This window comes from Microcaecilia unicolor, chromosome 6, assembly GCF_901765095.1.
Source record: "Microcaecilia unicolor chromosome 6, aMicUni1.1, whole genome shotgun sequence".
In the NCBI taxonomy this organism is placed as follows: domain Eukaryota; kingdom Metazoa; phylum Chordata; class Amphibia; order Gymnophiona; family Siphonopidae; genus Microcaecilia; species Microcaecilia unicolor.
Genome location: NC_044036.1, coordinates 340,331,291 through 340,345,964, shown reverse-complemented (window position 1 = coordinate 340,345,964; position 14,674 = coordinate 340,331,291). Strand labels below are relative to the sequence as shown.

At 45.9% G+C, this 14,674-nt stretch overlaps 1 protein-coding gene across 1 annotated transcript in view; it reads right to left on the bottom strand.

Moving 5' to 3' along the window:
- Window positions 1-14,674, bottom strand: part of LOC115473533 (AP-4 complex accessory subunit Tepsin-like) — a 42,169-nt gene that overhangs the window by 25,817 nt on the left and 1,678 nt on the right. The window contains 1 exon segment of the mRNA XM_030208573.1: window positions 5,168-5,240. Within this exon segment, the coding sequence (XP_030064433.1) occupies window positions 5,168-5,240 (73 nt within the window).

The following is a 14,674-nucleotide window of genomic DNA, read 5'->3' as shown; positions in this document are numbered from 1 at the left end:
AGTAGAAGCAGCTCTTGAAGGCTGCTTGGATTTGGGGAATCAAAGTGCTGAATCTAACTATATTCCAAGGTTTCTGACCTGTGATTTGAGCGGGAGTTCGTACTTCCCAAAAGATTTTGATATCAGGTATTTTTATGTTACCGATATATTATCCCTGAGGAAATCCCCAAGGAAGCTTATATATCGGTCTCCTCTCAGAAGGCTGCCCCACATCATGTCTGTATAGCATTAATAATGTGTGGCATTATTGTGTCATATAGTCCCTATGAAAGAAATAAACCTGTAGATACAGAATAATGAAGACAGAGAATAGAGTCCAGTAATAAAAGATTTATTCTTACCAAAAGCACATCAGACAGTCAAGTCCATCAATCAGATTTCTGACATAACGGCAGTACTTCAGGATGACAGCTGGATTAGTCTCCAGCCACACCCCAAATTCTCTTCTCTTATATACACTTTTGCACCCATTATAACTAATGGTTCCCATTGATTCCTATGTAAAACATGTTTACCAAATATTCTTCAACCGCAAACTTGCTTCATCGAAAGTCCCCTCCTACAATTTCTCAACACCTGCAGTTTCTTTCGAGAAGACAGTTTTTTTCTTAACTTTAGATGCAAGCATAAGTATCCATTTTGTGACAGTTTCCATTTTGATTTCAGATTCTCTTGACCTAAGTTTTCCAATTTAAGTCATTCCGGCCTTATTCTAGGCTTGATAACTACACCTGGCTTTTCCATCAGGCCTCAATCTGGGCTTATAACTAGGCCATACTTTTCAGCAAGCTCCTAGAGTCAAGCTAGCCATCAGATTTCTGACCTGGCCTGTGTCTCAATACCCTGAGCTCTATGACTGGGTCCTCCACCATTCCAATGGGGGTCCAGCAAGAGTCTCTGGCTATATTATATCTTAACAGTATGTATCCACGTGTAGGGACTAGACACCTGCACAGGAATGGGATTCACGGGAATCCCTCAGAACCAGCGGGATTCCCGCGGTGAAGCAGTTCTGCAGGGTTCAACAGGGATGGAAGCAGTTTCTGCAGGATTCACGTGGGGATGGAAGCAATTCCTGCAGGGTTCCCATGGAAGTGTAAGCTACACTTGTGCCAGCCTCTTATCTACCAAGACCCAAGTTCTTTGAGTGCTGTCTCGTCCTCCTCCTTGTTTTAACAGCACAAATGTGGAAAGTCTTCCATTAAGTAGGTAGTAGAGACACAAATGATGAAGGAATTCAAAAAGGCAAGGGATAACACAGAGGATCTCTAAACTTAAATGGCTGCATGTGTGTGGTTGTGTCGAGTGACGCTTAGGTGCCGTCTCTGGCTGATTAACTAGGACCGATACCAGGCAGACTTGTATGGTCTGTGTCTAATATATGGCAATCTGGTTTAGGATGGGCTGGAAAGGGCTTAGACAAACGTCAGTGGCTGGAACATGAAGACAGTGCTGGACAGACTTTTACGGTCTGTGTCCCACAAATAAGACAAATAGACTGGAATGGGCTTCGACGGCACCTCCAGCAGTTGGAACATAAGGATAGGGGCTATGTATGTCCCAGAAACTCCAAAGAAAGAACATAAATCAGCATCAAGTTGAACACAGACTGTTTGGTCTATAAAAGTTTGGTTACTGGCCGGTAACTTTTAAATTTGTCCTGGTCAAGGTTGTTTTTCTTTAGCAAAGGGTGCATCACTGCCCTTTTTAATACAGTTGGTAGCTGCCAATTAGAAAGAGAAGTGTTCACAATGTTTGTGGCGCCTTCTATGAGGCCCATACTTGCCTACTGCACTATCTTTGATAGGCAGGGGTTGAGGTAGCAGATAGTTGGTCGAAGGGCTCTCCTGTCATTGGTTAAAAAAACGTCCCATCTGTCAGGAGGGGGCGAGTTTGTGCACCCCTGGTTAACTGATTGGAGACTGGGTGGGACTGCCTGTAAATCCTGGGGGGTTGCAGTAGGCTGTTTTCAACCAAGCAGTTGTTCAGTATACTAATGGCAGCCTGTGCAATGCATTGAGAGAAATATTGTTTTTTGGTTACTGTTAAAGCTTGGTGGTACTTTGTCATGTGCTTCCTATGGTTTAGCCCATCTTCATCCAGGTGAGATTTACGCCATCTCCTTTCCAGTTTCCGTCCTTCGTATTTAAGGATCTGGAATTCTGGAGAAAACCAAGGTGAGCGTTTGTGAGTGGGGCATAAGACCTTTTTAGTGGTGCTGTTTTCTCTAGGTCTTGGTTAAGTGTATATTCCAAATATCAACTTGTTCTGACACTGTAGTTGTCTTTTCATCCACATGTGGATAGTCCAAGGCCTCTAGGAAATTCAACGGTCAGCTTTTTTTTTTTGTCTCTGATCTCCCTCCAAACTCTGGGAGGTGCCATTTGTTTCAGGTGGTCACTTAGGGAAAATTTAATTAGAAAATGGTCTGACCATGTGTAGTGGAAGTGAATTTTAAAGATTGTTTTTCAACTCTGCCTTGACCGACCGTGCACTCGGGGTCTGTATTTTTGATTAGAAGTAATTCTGTTTAAAAATGATTGTTTAACTTTGTGTGAAAGTAAGTTGGAATGTAGAAGATAAAACACAGCTCTAACTAATTTGTTATGTGAAGGGAAAGATGAGGCCTGTTTTTGAGTTCAGACTGGCCACCTAGACTAGGAAACAATGTGACCACATTCCCACAGTATGGCTTGTTGACCTAAACAGAGAAGCATTCTGTGATTTTCCTTAGCCCTGAACAGGAGTTCTAAACCTAATAAAAAAGGGAGGCCTCTGGCAGTGAAGTGGGAGCTCATCTGTGAGTAATGTACAAACTGCGCAGAGAACCATGTTTCCTGGTTAAAGAAACTCCTGGCTTTCGCTGTGAACGGGCCCCCCCAGCTGATAAGAGCCTGGATGATATAAGGACCAGTGATGACTGTTTTATTGCTTCTTTTCCTGGTCTAGGAACTCTTAGCATTGCTTAGATGTAGAGACCAGTGATGTAATGACTGTATATAGATCTTAATCATTGTAGATTTTAGCACCTCTAATAAAAGGTCTCATTTACCTAATACGAATCCAAAAGAATCCACAGTAATTACTGTGTGTTAGTGAAGCAGGCTGTAAATCCACAGCAGTATACCATGATAGGGGTGTTATTTCAATACTGTTACCCCAGGGTTAATCCAAGTTAAGAATCTTAGGATACTTAAATTTCCCTGTCACTCATCTGTTGTCTCCTGAAATTTCGCTTTGAAGATATCTAAAGGAGGTTTTGGTTCTTTCAGTTGCTGATTCTTTGCAGTTATCGAATTTATATTATATACCTCAAAGGAAAATTATTCAAAAACCTAGAGTGAAGCTTTGGATATTTTAGACTCTCAGGTTGATTTTGATTTAACTGCATTTTTAGAAACTTCCTAAGATGGGTTTATGCACTAGGCAACTCTTTTGGTGACTTTTATGTCTGAATTGGATTTTAAAAATATGGTGTTGCATACTTATTTTAAGAAAAAAAGATGCTTTGTTCTGTGGCCAAAAAGTGCAAATCTTTCCTGATGTCGCTAGGACCAAATACAAGACAGACAGCAAAAGTTTCTTGACTTGAAGTCTCGCTTTCTTGCATTAGGGGCTTTTTTTTTTTTTTTTTAGAAGTTTCCTTGCAAGTGTATGGTGACACTTCAGGGTTCTAATTATGTATTTTATGATCCTCACCAACTTGAAACTTTTTTGATGGAGGAAGAATCAGTTGTAAAGACTAATGCAGGCAGATAGAGAGTTGGAACTATTTAGTCAGCTAATAGGTTAGTGTAAGTTAAGCTAGTACTTTCATGTCTTGTAATCTTTAATGATGTTAAGTTTGTCAATATTCCCAATAATATGGGCTGGAATTTATTTGAATTTTCCTATACCATTTCATTGCTATTTTAATGTTTAAAAATGTTAAAAAAGGAATCCATGGTAGGATAACTTCTGGGTCCACAGGTCAGCGTTCTACAGAAATTTGGAGCACCATTTTGAATGCTGTGTAATTTTGTTAGCAGCTTTCATTACTCAGTAAGGTATCGGTAGAATCTAATGGACTGCCTTCTAGGAAGTGTATTAAACACCAATTCTGTATTTCATTCTTAGGTGATTTGATTTATTTATTTATGGCATTTATACCCCGCTCTTTCCCGCTCGATAGCAGGTTCAGTGCGGCTTACATGTATGGTACAAAGTATAACAGAGATAATAGAAAGTATAGGACAAAGTATCGCATAGATGACAAAGTTACATAGAGTAGGACAAAAGTAATAGGTGTGGGGAAAGAATTGGAGTGTGGGTGATGCTAGTGGTGATCATTTTGCGGGTTAGTTCTTCAGTTTCAGTAACAAGGCATTGAGACAAAGGCTTCAAACGAAGCTGAGGTCAAGGAAACAGATGACTCCACTGAGCTCAAGCATTTTAAATCAGCCTTAAAAATAAAAGTTTTTCGTGTAAGTGGAATATTTACACTAAGCTGATACAAAGACGTTTATTTTGAAATATCAATGTTTATATTCTTATATGATAACTTTAAATTGGTAAAGGGATACATTCATGCACAAATGAGTAATAAACGAGGGGTTTTTAGACCAACGATGGTGGCGTTGACGTGAGGTTCTTCTGTGTGTTCCATATTTAGAGCCATAAGAGACACTGAGGACTTTTCACGCGAAAGGAAATTAAAAAAAAAAAAAAAAGAATATATATATATATATATATATATATATATATATATATATACTGTATATAAAATTGTTTGAGCATTATGAAGTTAGTAATGTAATTAGCTACACAGGTAGGTTAACAGGATTCAACCCTTATGAGAGGTATTACCCGAGATTGTATTCTGTTTTTCCATAATTACTGATAGTATAGAATACAGGTCACCCATCTGGCCACCTAGAAAGTGCAATATTAACTCACTCAGCTGGGCCTAACAGCAATTTATCAGCAGCAAGTCAGAATAATTACATTAATAACTGCTTTGTCTTTTTCCTCCAAAAGCTGTCAAGCAATACATAAGGAAGCACTGAGTCCAATGGAGCAACTCATGACATTTCAAAAGCTTTGCGGTGTGTGTTCTCTCTAGTGAGTCGAAGTCTCCTGGGATTTGCTCTGCACTGCTGAAACCATATTTCCTAACTAAAAAGGATACTAGCAATATCTTGAAAGAGATACCCGGGACACGGCACCTCATCATCAGACGTTCCCTTCATCAGGACGGGGAGCTGAAAAGACAAACAGTAACTTGTACGTAGCAGGGGCTTCTCATATCTGGTTTGCAGTTTTTGGACTAGAACAAACTTGGTTTCTCTCGGAACGTGCGATGTCTCTCATTAAAACATAATAAGCAGATTGTTTTGGCAAAGTGAATGTAGCCTTGTTAAGCCATAGAGCAGATCCCTGCAAATGCTGAACTGCCAATTCCTTTTATCTGCATAAAAGAAAGTTCTGAGAACACAGCCTGCATACTGCTATGCTTATCTGCCTACGTGAATCGAGGGGTGAAAAAGTACGTTTACTCAAGCAGGTGTTGAAATAAAATCTCTACTTTCAAGCAAGTATTTTGTACCTGCTTCAGAGCAACTGTTGGATATCGAGGTATCAATGTTCCTTGCTTGCTGCAAATTTTCAAAGGGAAACTGAGGGGGGAATATCTCCTTGAAAACGATACTACAGGCCTATGGGTACAAAATTCTGCATGGAAACTGAAAATTGCCCCTCTAATTTTGCAATAAACATGTAAAAGGAGGAAGGGGTTTCCTTACCAATACACAGACAAAGACCTTTACAAAAGCAAAACTGGCTTCTTTTGCACTGAATGACAGAATTCTTCAAATTTTCACCACTGGTAATTATGTGTAACATGAATTTAATTTGGATCATGTGCAGTATGGCATGTCTCAAAAAGTATACATGATATGTTTGTATTTTTGTTATTTATGTCTTTTACAATTTTTATTTTGACGTGTTTATGACCCTGGTGCAGGGACAAGCCAAAACGTAGCTGTATTGGGCTCCAAAACTGTTACACTAATCTGCTAACTTCAGCTCCTGATTGGATACTGGCAAGTCTCTCTGCTGATGGTCCTTATCCTCAATAGTTCAATTACTGGATTGTTCGATATGAATTTACTTGGTTAGTACATGCTCAAAGTCAGATTATTATTATTTCTTTTTTGTCATTTATAAAATAGGCATAAAATAAATGTTTTTTTAAAAGATCTTTTACAGATACCCTATTATTAGGTTACCTCTTAATCTCTGTAAGTCTACCTTCCTTCTATTTACGTGGCGGGGTCAACCGGCTAACTTTACCTAGTTAGTACTGAATATCCCACTAGCCAACTGAAGCCCCTAGACACTTGCATTTGGATTTTTCAGAATTACTTCCCTTTTCCAAATTAGAGCTCAAGGGGTGTAGTGGATCTAGATACTGTTTTTAAGCCTTCCTGTGAAGTGACTTTCCCCAAGGGCATTGGGAAAAATGTGCTTCTAAACCCCTGTTTCCTCATTTCGTGGCCTGCTAAGTTGACCACTAAGCTGCTACTTTACTCCATGCAGGATTGAGCCCCTTTTATCAGACAGCCAGACAATTTATAACTGGGCACCTCCAATTATGGACCCAAAGGGGCGTGGAGTCAGAGCCCGGCACCTAGATTATGCTGACCATCAGTGCACCTAATAGGTTCTTCCATTTATGCCAGCCACGGAATTAGTGAAAGTGGAGCAAGGATGCAGATGGACAGGACTTGCAGAATGCAATAAGTTTATCTTACAAACTGCAGATACACTCTATGTAAATTAAGCTGGTATTTGCAGAACAGAACTTAAGCACTATACAAGAATTTACACATATTAGCATGCATGTAATGTGAAAAGACAATTCTGTAATCACATGTGTACATCGTACGATTTTTAACCACACAAATTCAGTCGGTTAAAGGGACCAGAATTTAGCCAGATAAATATTCTGAATGTCAACCTCCAATCTTTTTTCTTCCCATAAAACACTGAATGAGTAAAAAACCTTAAGGAATCAGAACTTGTATCTTATTTTCATTTCTCAGCCTTCTGGCTAAGATCAAGTGTAAATATGTAGTTTAACCTACTCGTAAAAACAATATTATGTAATGACTGTGCTTTAAAACTAGCCAATACATTGCAAAGCATGACTGAGAGACAAACATCCAGATCCAAGAGATCCAACCCACGAAAACAAATGCAATGTTGCTCAACTACTAGTGAGTGGGAATACAGAAATCCAACAGAATGAGTTTCAGACATTTCAGGAACATCCATAGGTTAGGGCCTTGAAGGCCATAAATGGACACATACCCAGTCCTCATGCCTCTGGCAAGCAGCACCACTCTGATTAGTCACAAAAAAAAGCTTTCTGCAGCTAGCCAAAAACCGGCCCCCACAAAAAAAAACCTCTCCCAAACCTATCATCCCCAGAGACCCCAAAACACCTTCCCAGACTATAGAGACACTACAGAGACAAAACCATCACATCCCCCTCCCCAAAGAACACAACAGTCATCACTCCCCCTCTCCCTACCAGACCCAGAGACCCCAAAACACCTTCCCAGACTATAGAGACACTACAGAGACAGAACCTACTACTACTATTACTTATTTCTATAGCGCTACAAGGCATACGCAGCGCTGTACACCATACATGAAAAGAAAGTCCCTGCTCAAAGAGCTTACAATCTAGAAAAGACAGGCAAACAGACAGAACAATAAGGGTAAGGGAATAAAGAGGTGAGGATAAAAGGACAGGGCAAGTGAGTAGTGGTTAGGAGTCAAAAGCAGTGGTAAAGAGGTGGGTTTTAAGTCTGGACTTGAAAACGGCCAAAGACGGGGCTAGACGTACAGGCTCGGGAAGTCTATTCCAGGCATGAGGTGCAGCAAGACAAAAGGAACGGAGTCTGGAATTAGCAGTAGAGGAGCAGGGGACAGGCAAGAGAGATTTATCTACAGAACGGAGTACCCGAGAGGGGGCGTAGGGAGAGACAAGAGTGGAGAGGTACTGGGGAGAGGCAGAGTGAATGCAGTTATAGGTCAACAAGAGAAGTTTGAATTGAATGCGGAAACGGATAGGGAGCCAGTGAAGTGACTTAAGGAGAGGGCTAATGTGAGCATAGTGACTTTGGCGGAAAATGAGTCGCGCAGCAGTGTTTTGGACTGATTGAAGGGGAGAGAGATGGCTAAGAGGGAGACCGGTGAGAAGCAGGTTACAATAATCAAGACGAGAGGTGATAAAGAGTGTGAATAAGGGTTCTGGTAGAGTGCTCAGAGATGAAGGGATGGATTTTGCTGATGTTACAGAGAAAGAAACGACAGGTTTTAGCAATCTGCTGAATGTGAGCAGAGAAGGAGAGAGAGGAGTCAAAGATGACCCCAAGGTTACGAGCTGATGAGACAGGGAGAATGAGAATGCCATCCACCAAAATAGAGAAAGGGGGAAGAGGGGAGGTAGGTTTAGGAGGAAAGATGAGAAGCTCGGTTTTAGCCATGTTAAGTTTCAGATGACGTTGAGACATCCAGGCAGCGATATCAGATAGGCAGGCTGAAACATTGGTCCGGATGCTGGATGAGATTTTCGGGGTAGAGAGGTAGATTTGGGAGTCATTAGCATAGAGATGGTATTGAAAGCCATGGGATGATATCAGAGAGCCAAGGGAAGAAGTGTAGATGGAGAACAGGAGAGGACCGAGAACAGAACCCTGCAATTGGTAGAGGGATAGAAGTGGAAAAGGATCCACCAGAGTGTATACTAAAGGTGCGAAGAACAGAGCCCTGGAATCCAAATGAAGACAAGGAGTAGGTTGTGATCAACAGTGTCAAAAGTGGCAGATAGATCGAGAAGGATGAGGATAGAATATAGACCTTTGGATTTGGCCAGGAACAGGTCTTTGGAAACCTTAGTAAGTGCAGTTTCAGTTGAATGAAGAGGGCGAAAGCCAGATTGGAATGGGTGAAGAACAGCTTGTGTTCAAGTAATTTGGAAAGGAAGGGGAGGAGGGAGATGGGTAGATAGTTGGAAGGACAGGTAGGGTCAAGTGAAGGTTTCTTCAGGAGCGGTGTGACCACAGCATGTTTGAAGGCACTGGGAACGGTCGCAGTGGAAAGAGAGAGATTGAGAATATGACAGATAAAAGGGGTGAGAGTGGGAGAGATGGTGTTAAGAAGGTGGGTAGGAATGGGATCAGAGGAACAGGTAGTTCGTTTTGAGGAGGAGAAGATGTGATGTTTCTTCATCAGTGACCTCAGGAAAGGAGGAAAAGGATGGAGGTTTATCTTCTGAACCTTGTTGTGGAAGAACTCAGCTAGGGTCTGGGGAGTTGGGGGTGGAGGCATCTTGAGGAGAGAGTTTAGTGTGGTGAAGAGAAGTCAAGGGTTTGAGCCGAGAGAATTAATCAGCTGGATGTAGTAGTCCTGTTTGGCAAGCAAGAGAGCAGATTGGAAGGAGGTCAACATGAACTTGAAGTGTGTGAAGTCAGCAAGGGCAGGAACCATCACATCCCCCTCCCCAAAGAACACAACAGTTATCATTCCCCCTCTCCCTACCAGACCCACAGACCCCAAAACACCTTCCCAGAGACAGAACCATCACATCCCCCTCCCCAAACAGCACAACAGTCATCACTCCCCCTCTCCCTACCAGACCCACAGACCCCAAAACACCTTCTCAGAGATAGAACCATCACATCCCCCTCCCCAAACAGCACAACAGTCATCACTCCCCCTCTCCCTACCAGACCCAGAGACCCCAAAACCCCTTCCCAGACTATAGAGACAGAAACATCACATCCCCCTCCCCAAAGAACACAACAGTCATCACTCCCCCTCATCCCCCTCCCCAAAGAACACAACAGTCATCACTCCTCCTCTCCCTACCAGACCCAGAGACCCCAAAACCCCTTCCCAGACTATAGACAGAACCATCACATCCCCTCCCCAAAGAACACAACAGTCATCACCCCCCCTCTCCCTACCAGACCCAGAGACCCCAAAACCCCTTCCCAGCCTATAGAGACAGAACCATTACATCCCCCTCCCCAAAAGAACACAACAGTCATCACTCCCCCTCTCCCTACCAGACCCAGAGACCCCAAAACCCCTTCCCAGACTATACTACTACTACTTAACATTTCTAGAGCGCTACTAGGGTTACACAGCGCTGTACAATGTAACAAAAAAGGACAGTCCCTGCTCAAAAGAGCTTACAATCTAAAGGACGAAATGTCAAGTTGGGGTAGTCTAGATTTCCTGAGTAGAGGTGTAGTGGTTAGGTGCTGAAGGCGACGTTGAAGAGGGTAAAATTATGTATCATACCTGATAATTTTCTTTCCATTAATCATAGCTGATCAATCCATAGACTGGTGGGTTGTGTCCATCTACCAGCAGGTGGAGATAGAGAGCAAACTTTTGCCTCCCTATATGTGGTCATGTGCTGCCGGAAACTCCTCAGTATGTCGATATCAAAGCTCCATCCGCAGGACTCAGCACTTAGAGAATTACACCCACGAAGGGACACTCTGCCCAGCTCACCACCGCCGAAACGGGGGAGGGGAATTAACCCAGCTCATCCCCACACAAGTGGGGGAGGGGAATCCGTCCAGCTCATCCCCGCAGAGCGGGGGAGGGACACCACACCCGCCGATGCGGGGGGATCTGGCTTATCCTGCAACCGCAACCGCGGGAGGAGCTGACTGACCCTAACACCGCCGAAGCAGGAGGGGTACAAAGCTGCCCTACAGCCGCACGAAGCGGGAGGGAGTGCCGGCAGAATTTAAATCTCAATCCAGCCCCGTAAAACGGAGGGGAGAGGAATGCAGCAGCTCACTGTAACACAAACTCGTCTCAACTCTTGAAGAATCCAAGTGAAAGAAGAACTTGAACACGAAGTCCTCCTGAAGTAACTGAAGGCTAAACTTGAACCTAAAATTCAACCAGAATATAAACAGTACAGATATCTGGGAGGGGCTATGGATTGATCAGCTATGATTAATGGAAAGAAAATTATCAGGTATGATACATAATTTTACCTTCCATATCATCAAGCTGATCAATCCATAGACTGGTGGGATGTACCGAAGCAGTACTCACCCAGGGCGGGACATAGAAATCCCTGACCGCAACACTGAAGCTCCAAACCGGGCCTCCGCCCGAGCAGCCACAGTCAAGCGGTAATGCCTGGCAAAGGTATGGGCCTTCCCCGCGGCCACCTAAGCCGCTGCAATGGCTTCCTTGCCCATCTTGCCACTGTAGGCTTAGAAGCCTGCAGACCCTTACGAGGACCTGTAAACAGGACAAACAGATGATCCGATTTCCGGAAATCATTGGTCACTTCCAAGTATCTGATGATGACTCGTCTCACATCCAGAAAATTGAGAGCAGAGAATTCCTCTGGGTAGACCTCCCTACGAAAGGAAGGGAGACAGAGCTGCTGAATCACATGGAAGCGAAAAACAATCTTGGGCAGGAAGGAAGGCACTGTGCGAATAGTCACTCCTGCCTCAGTGAACTGCAGAAAAAAACTCTCGACATGAGAGTGCCTGGAGCTCGGAAACTCTTCTGGCTGAAGTGATAGCCACCAAAAAGACTGCTTTCAACGTCAGGTCTTTCAGAGATGCCCTCGACAAGGGTTCAAAAGGCGGCTTCTGCAATGCTCTTAGCACCAGGTTGAGATTCCACGCAGGCACCACTGAGTGCAGAGGAGGGCGCAGGGGATTAACTCCCTTAAGAAAGCGCACCACATCTGGCTGCGAAGCCAGGGAAGCACCCTTCAGGCGGCCCCTGAAGCAAGCCAGAGCCGCTACCTGAACTTTCAGGGAACTGAGCGACAGGCCTTTCTCCAGACCTTCTTGCAGGAACGCCAACACTGAAGAAATTGGAGCAGTGAAGGGAGAAAGTGAGCCTGCTTCACACCACGCTGCAAAGATACGCCAAACCCTGGCGTAAGCAGTAGAAGTAGAGCGCTTCCTCGCTCTCAGCATAGTGGCGATGACCTTGTCTGAGAAGCCCTTCTTTCTCAGACGCTGACGCTCAATAGCCAGGCCGTAAGACCAAAGGGGGAGGGATCCTCCATCACCACGGGACCCTGATGTAACAGGCCCTGCTCCACTGGCAGCCGCAGAGGATCGCCGACTGAGAGCCTGATCAAGTCCGCATACCAGGGACGTCTGGGCCAATCCGGACCCACCAGGATTACCCTGCCGGGATGCTTTGCCACCCGGTCTAGCACCCTGCCCAACATGGGCCAGGGCGGGAACACATAGAGAAGCTCTTGTGTCGGCCACTGTTGGAGAAGAGCATCTACTCCCAGGGATCGAGGGTCCCGTCCTCTGCTGAAAAAGCGCGGCACTTGGCAATTGGCCGATGACGCCATCAGATCTAGGCTCAGCTGGCCCCAGCGCTTCGTGATGTCCAAGAACGCCTGAACAGATAGCCGCCACTCTCCGGGCTCCAAGGCATAGCGACTGAGAAAGTCCGCCTTGACATTCATGACTCCGGCAATGTGGGCCGCTGACAGCTGTTCCAGGTTCGCTTCCGCCCACTGGCATAGATTCATGGCCTCCTTGGCTAGAGGGGCGCTCTTGGTACCTCCCTGGCAGTTGACATAGGCCACAGCCGTGGCATTGTCCGACAGGACCCGTACAGGCTTCAACACCAGTACCGGGATGAACTCCAACAACACCAACCGAATGGCTCTGAGTTCCAGGAGGTTGATAGACCACTTGCCTCTGCAGGAGACCAGAGCCCCTGCGCTGTCCTTCCCAAGCAGTGGGCTCCCCAGCCCATCAAAGAGGCGTCTGTCGTGACGACAATCCACTCCGGGGTCACCGGAGGCATTCCTGCAGGCAACTTGTCTGTCTGCGTCAACCAGCTCAGCGCCTTGCGCACTGCTGGGTCCAAGGGAAGGCGCACAGCATAATCCTCCGACATCGGAGTCCAGCGCAGCAGCAGAGATTGTTGTAGTGGTCTCCTATGAGCCCTGGCCCAGGGCACTACTTCCATCGTGGCCATCATAGAGCCCAACAGCTGCACGTAGTCCCAAGCCCGAATAGGAGAGGCTACGAGGAACTAGTCCACCTGAGCCTGAAGCTTGACAATCCGATTGTCTGGCAGGAACACTCTGCCCACTTGGGTGTCGAATCGAACTCCCAGATACTCCAGGGACTGAGTCGGGCGCAGCTGGCTTTACTCCCAGTTGATGATCCACCCCAGGGAGCTCAAAAGAGCAACCACCCGGTTCACAGCTTTGCCGCACTCTGCATAAGAGGGGGCTTGGATCAACCAGTCGTCCAGATAAGGATGGACTTGAACTCCTTCCTTCCTCAGGAAGGCCGCGATGACCCCCATTACTTTGGAGAAGGTCCGCGGAGCAGTAGCCAACCCGAACGGGAGGGCTCTGAACTGGAAGTGTCGGCCCAGTACTGCAAAACGCAGAAAGCGTTGATGAGGAGGCCAGATGGGAATATGCAAGTACGCTTCCTTGATGTCCAAGGATGCCAGGAACTCTCCTGCCTTCACTGCCGCTATAACAGAGCGGAGGGTATCCATGCGAAAGTACCGAACTTTCAAGGCCCAATTGACCCCTTTGAGGTCGAGGATAGGCCGTACAGAACCTCCTTTCTTTGGTATCACAAAGAAAAAGGAGTAACATCCCTTGCCAAGCTGATTTTCTGGCACCGGAACGACCGCCCCCAGGCGGATCAGATTGTTCAAGGTCTGCTGCACTACCACAGCTTGACCGGAGACTTGCAGGGAGAGAGTACAAACCCGTCTTTTAAGGGTCGGCAGAACTCTAGCTTGTAGCCGTCTCTGATGACTTCCAGCACCCAAGCGTCTGAAGTTATTGTGGTCCACTCGCCCATAAACGAGGCCAGCCGTCCTCCAATCTGTACTGGGGCGTGGACCAAGGCCCCGTCATTGGGTACGAGACCCTGGGGGAGGACCGGAGGGGACACCTCCGGGACGGCGGTCTCTGCGACAGGAATGCTGCTTGGGGGAGAAGTTCCTCTTGAAGGAAGAGGGGGCAGAGGAGCCCGACCTGCCCGGGCGGTACCGACGGGCTTCCTGAAACCGTCCTCTGGAGGTACCAGGGCGAGTACTAGCCCGAGCCCTGACCTCTGGTAACTTCTTGCCCTTAGACGTGCCGAGAACGGTCACGATTTTGTCCAGCTCGACCCCAAAGAGCAGCTTGCCTTTAAAAGGCAATCTAGCCAGGCGGGATTTAGAGGCGTGGTCAGCAGACCAATGTTTCAGCCAAAGCCACCGCCGCGCAGAGACATCATACAGCAAGTCTGCCAAGTAGGCTAAGCCCGATTCCAGGGCCGGCCAATCAGCCCTCAAGGAAAGATCCGAGGGGAAAGCCCGCTGCACCATAGACAGGCACGCCCTGGCCACATAGGAGCCGCAAATTGAGGCCTGCAAACTTAAAGCAGCCGCCTCAAAGGACGACCTTAAGGCCGCCTCCAATCTTCTGTCTTGGGCGTCCTTTAGGGCCGTGCCACCTTCCACCGGCAACGCCGTTTTCTTAGTCACCGCAGTGATTAAAGAATCCACGGTAGGCCACAGATAGGCCTCACGTTCACTTTCAGTCAAAGGATAGAGGCGGGACATAGCCCTAGCCACTTTAAGGCTCGCT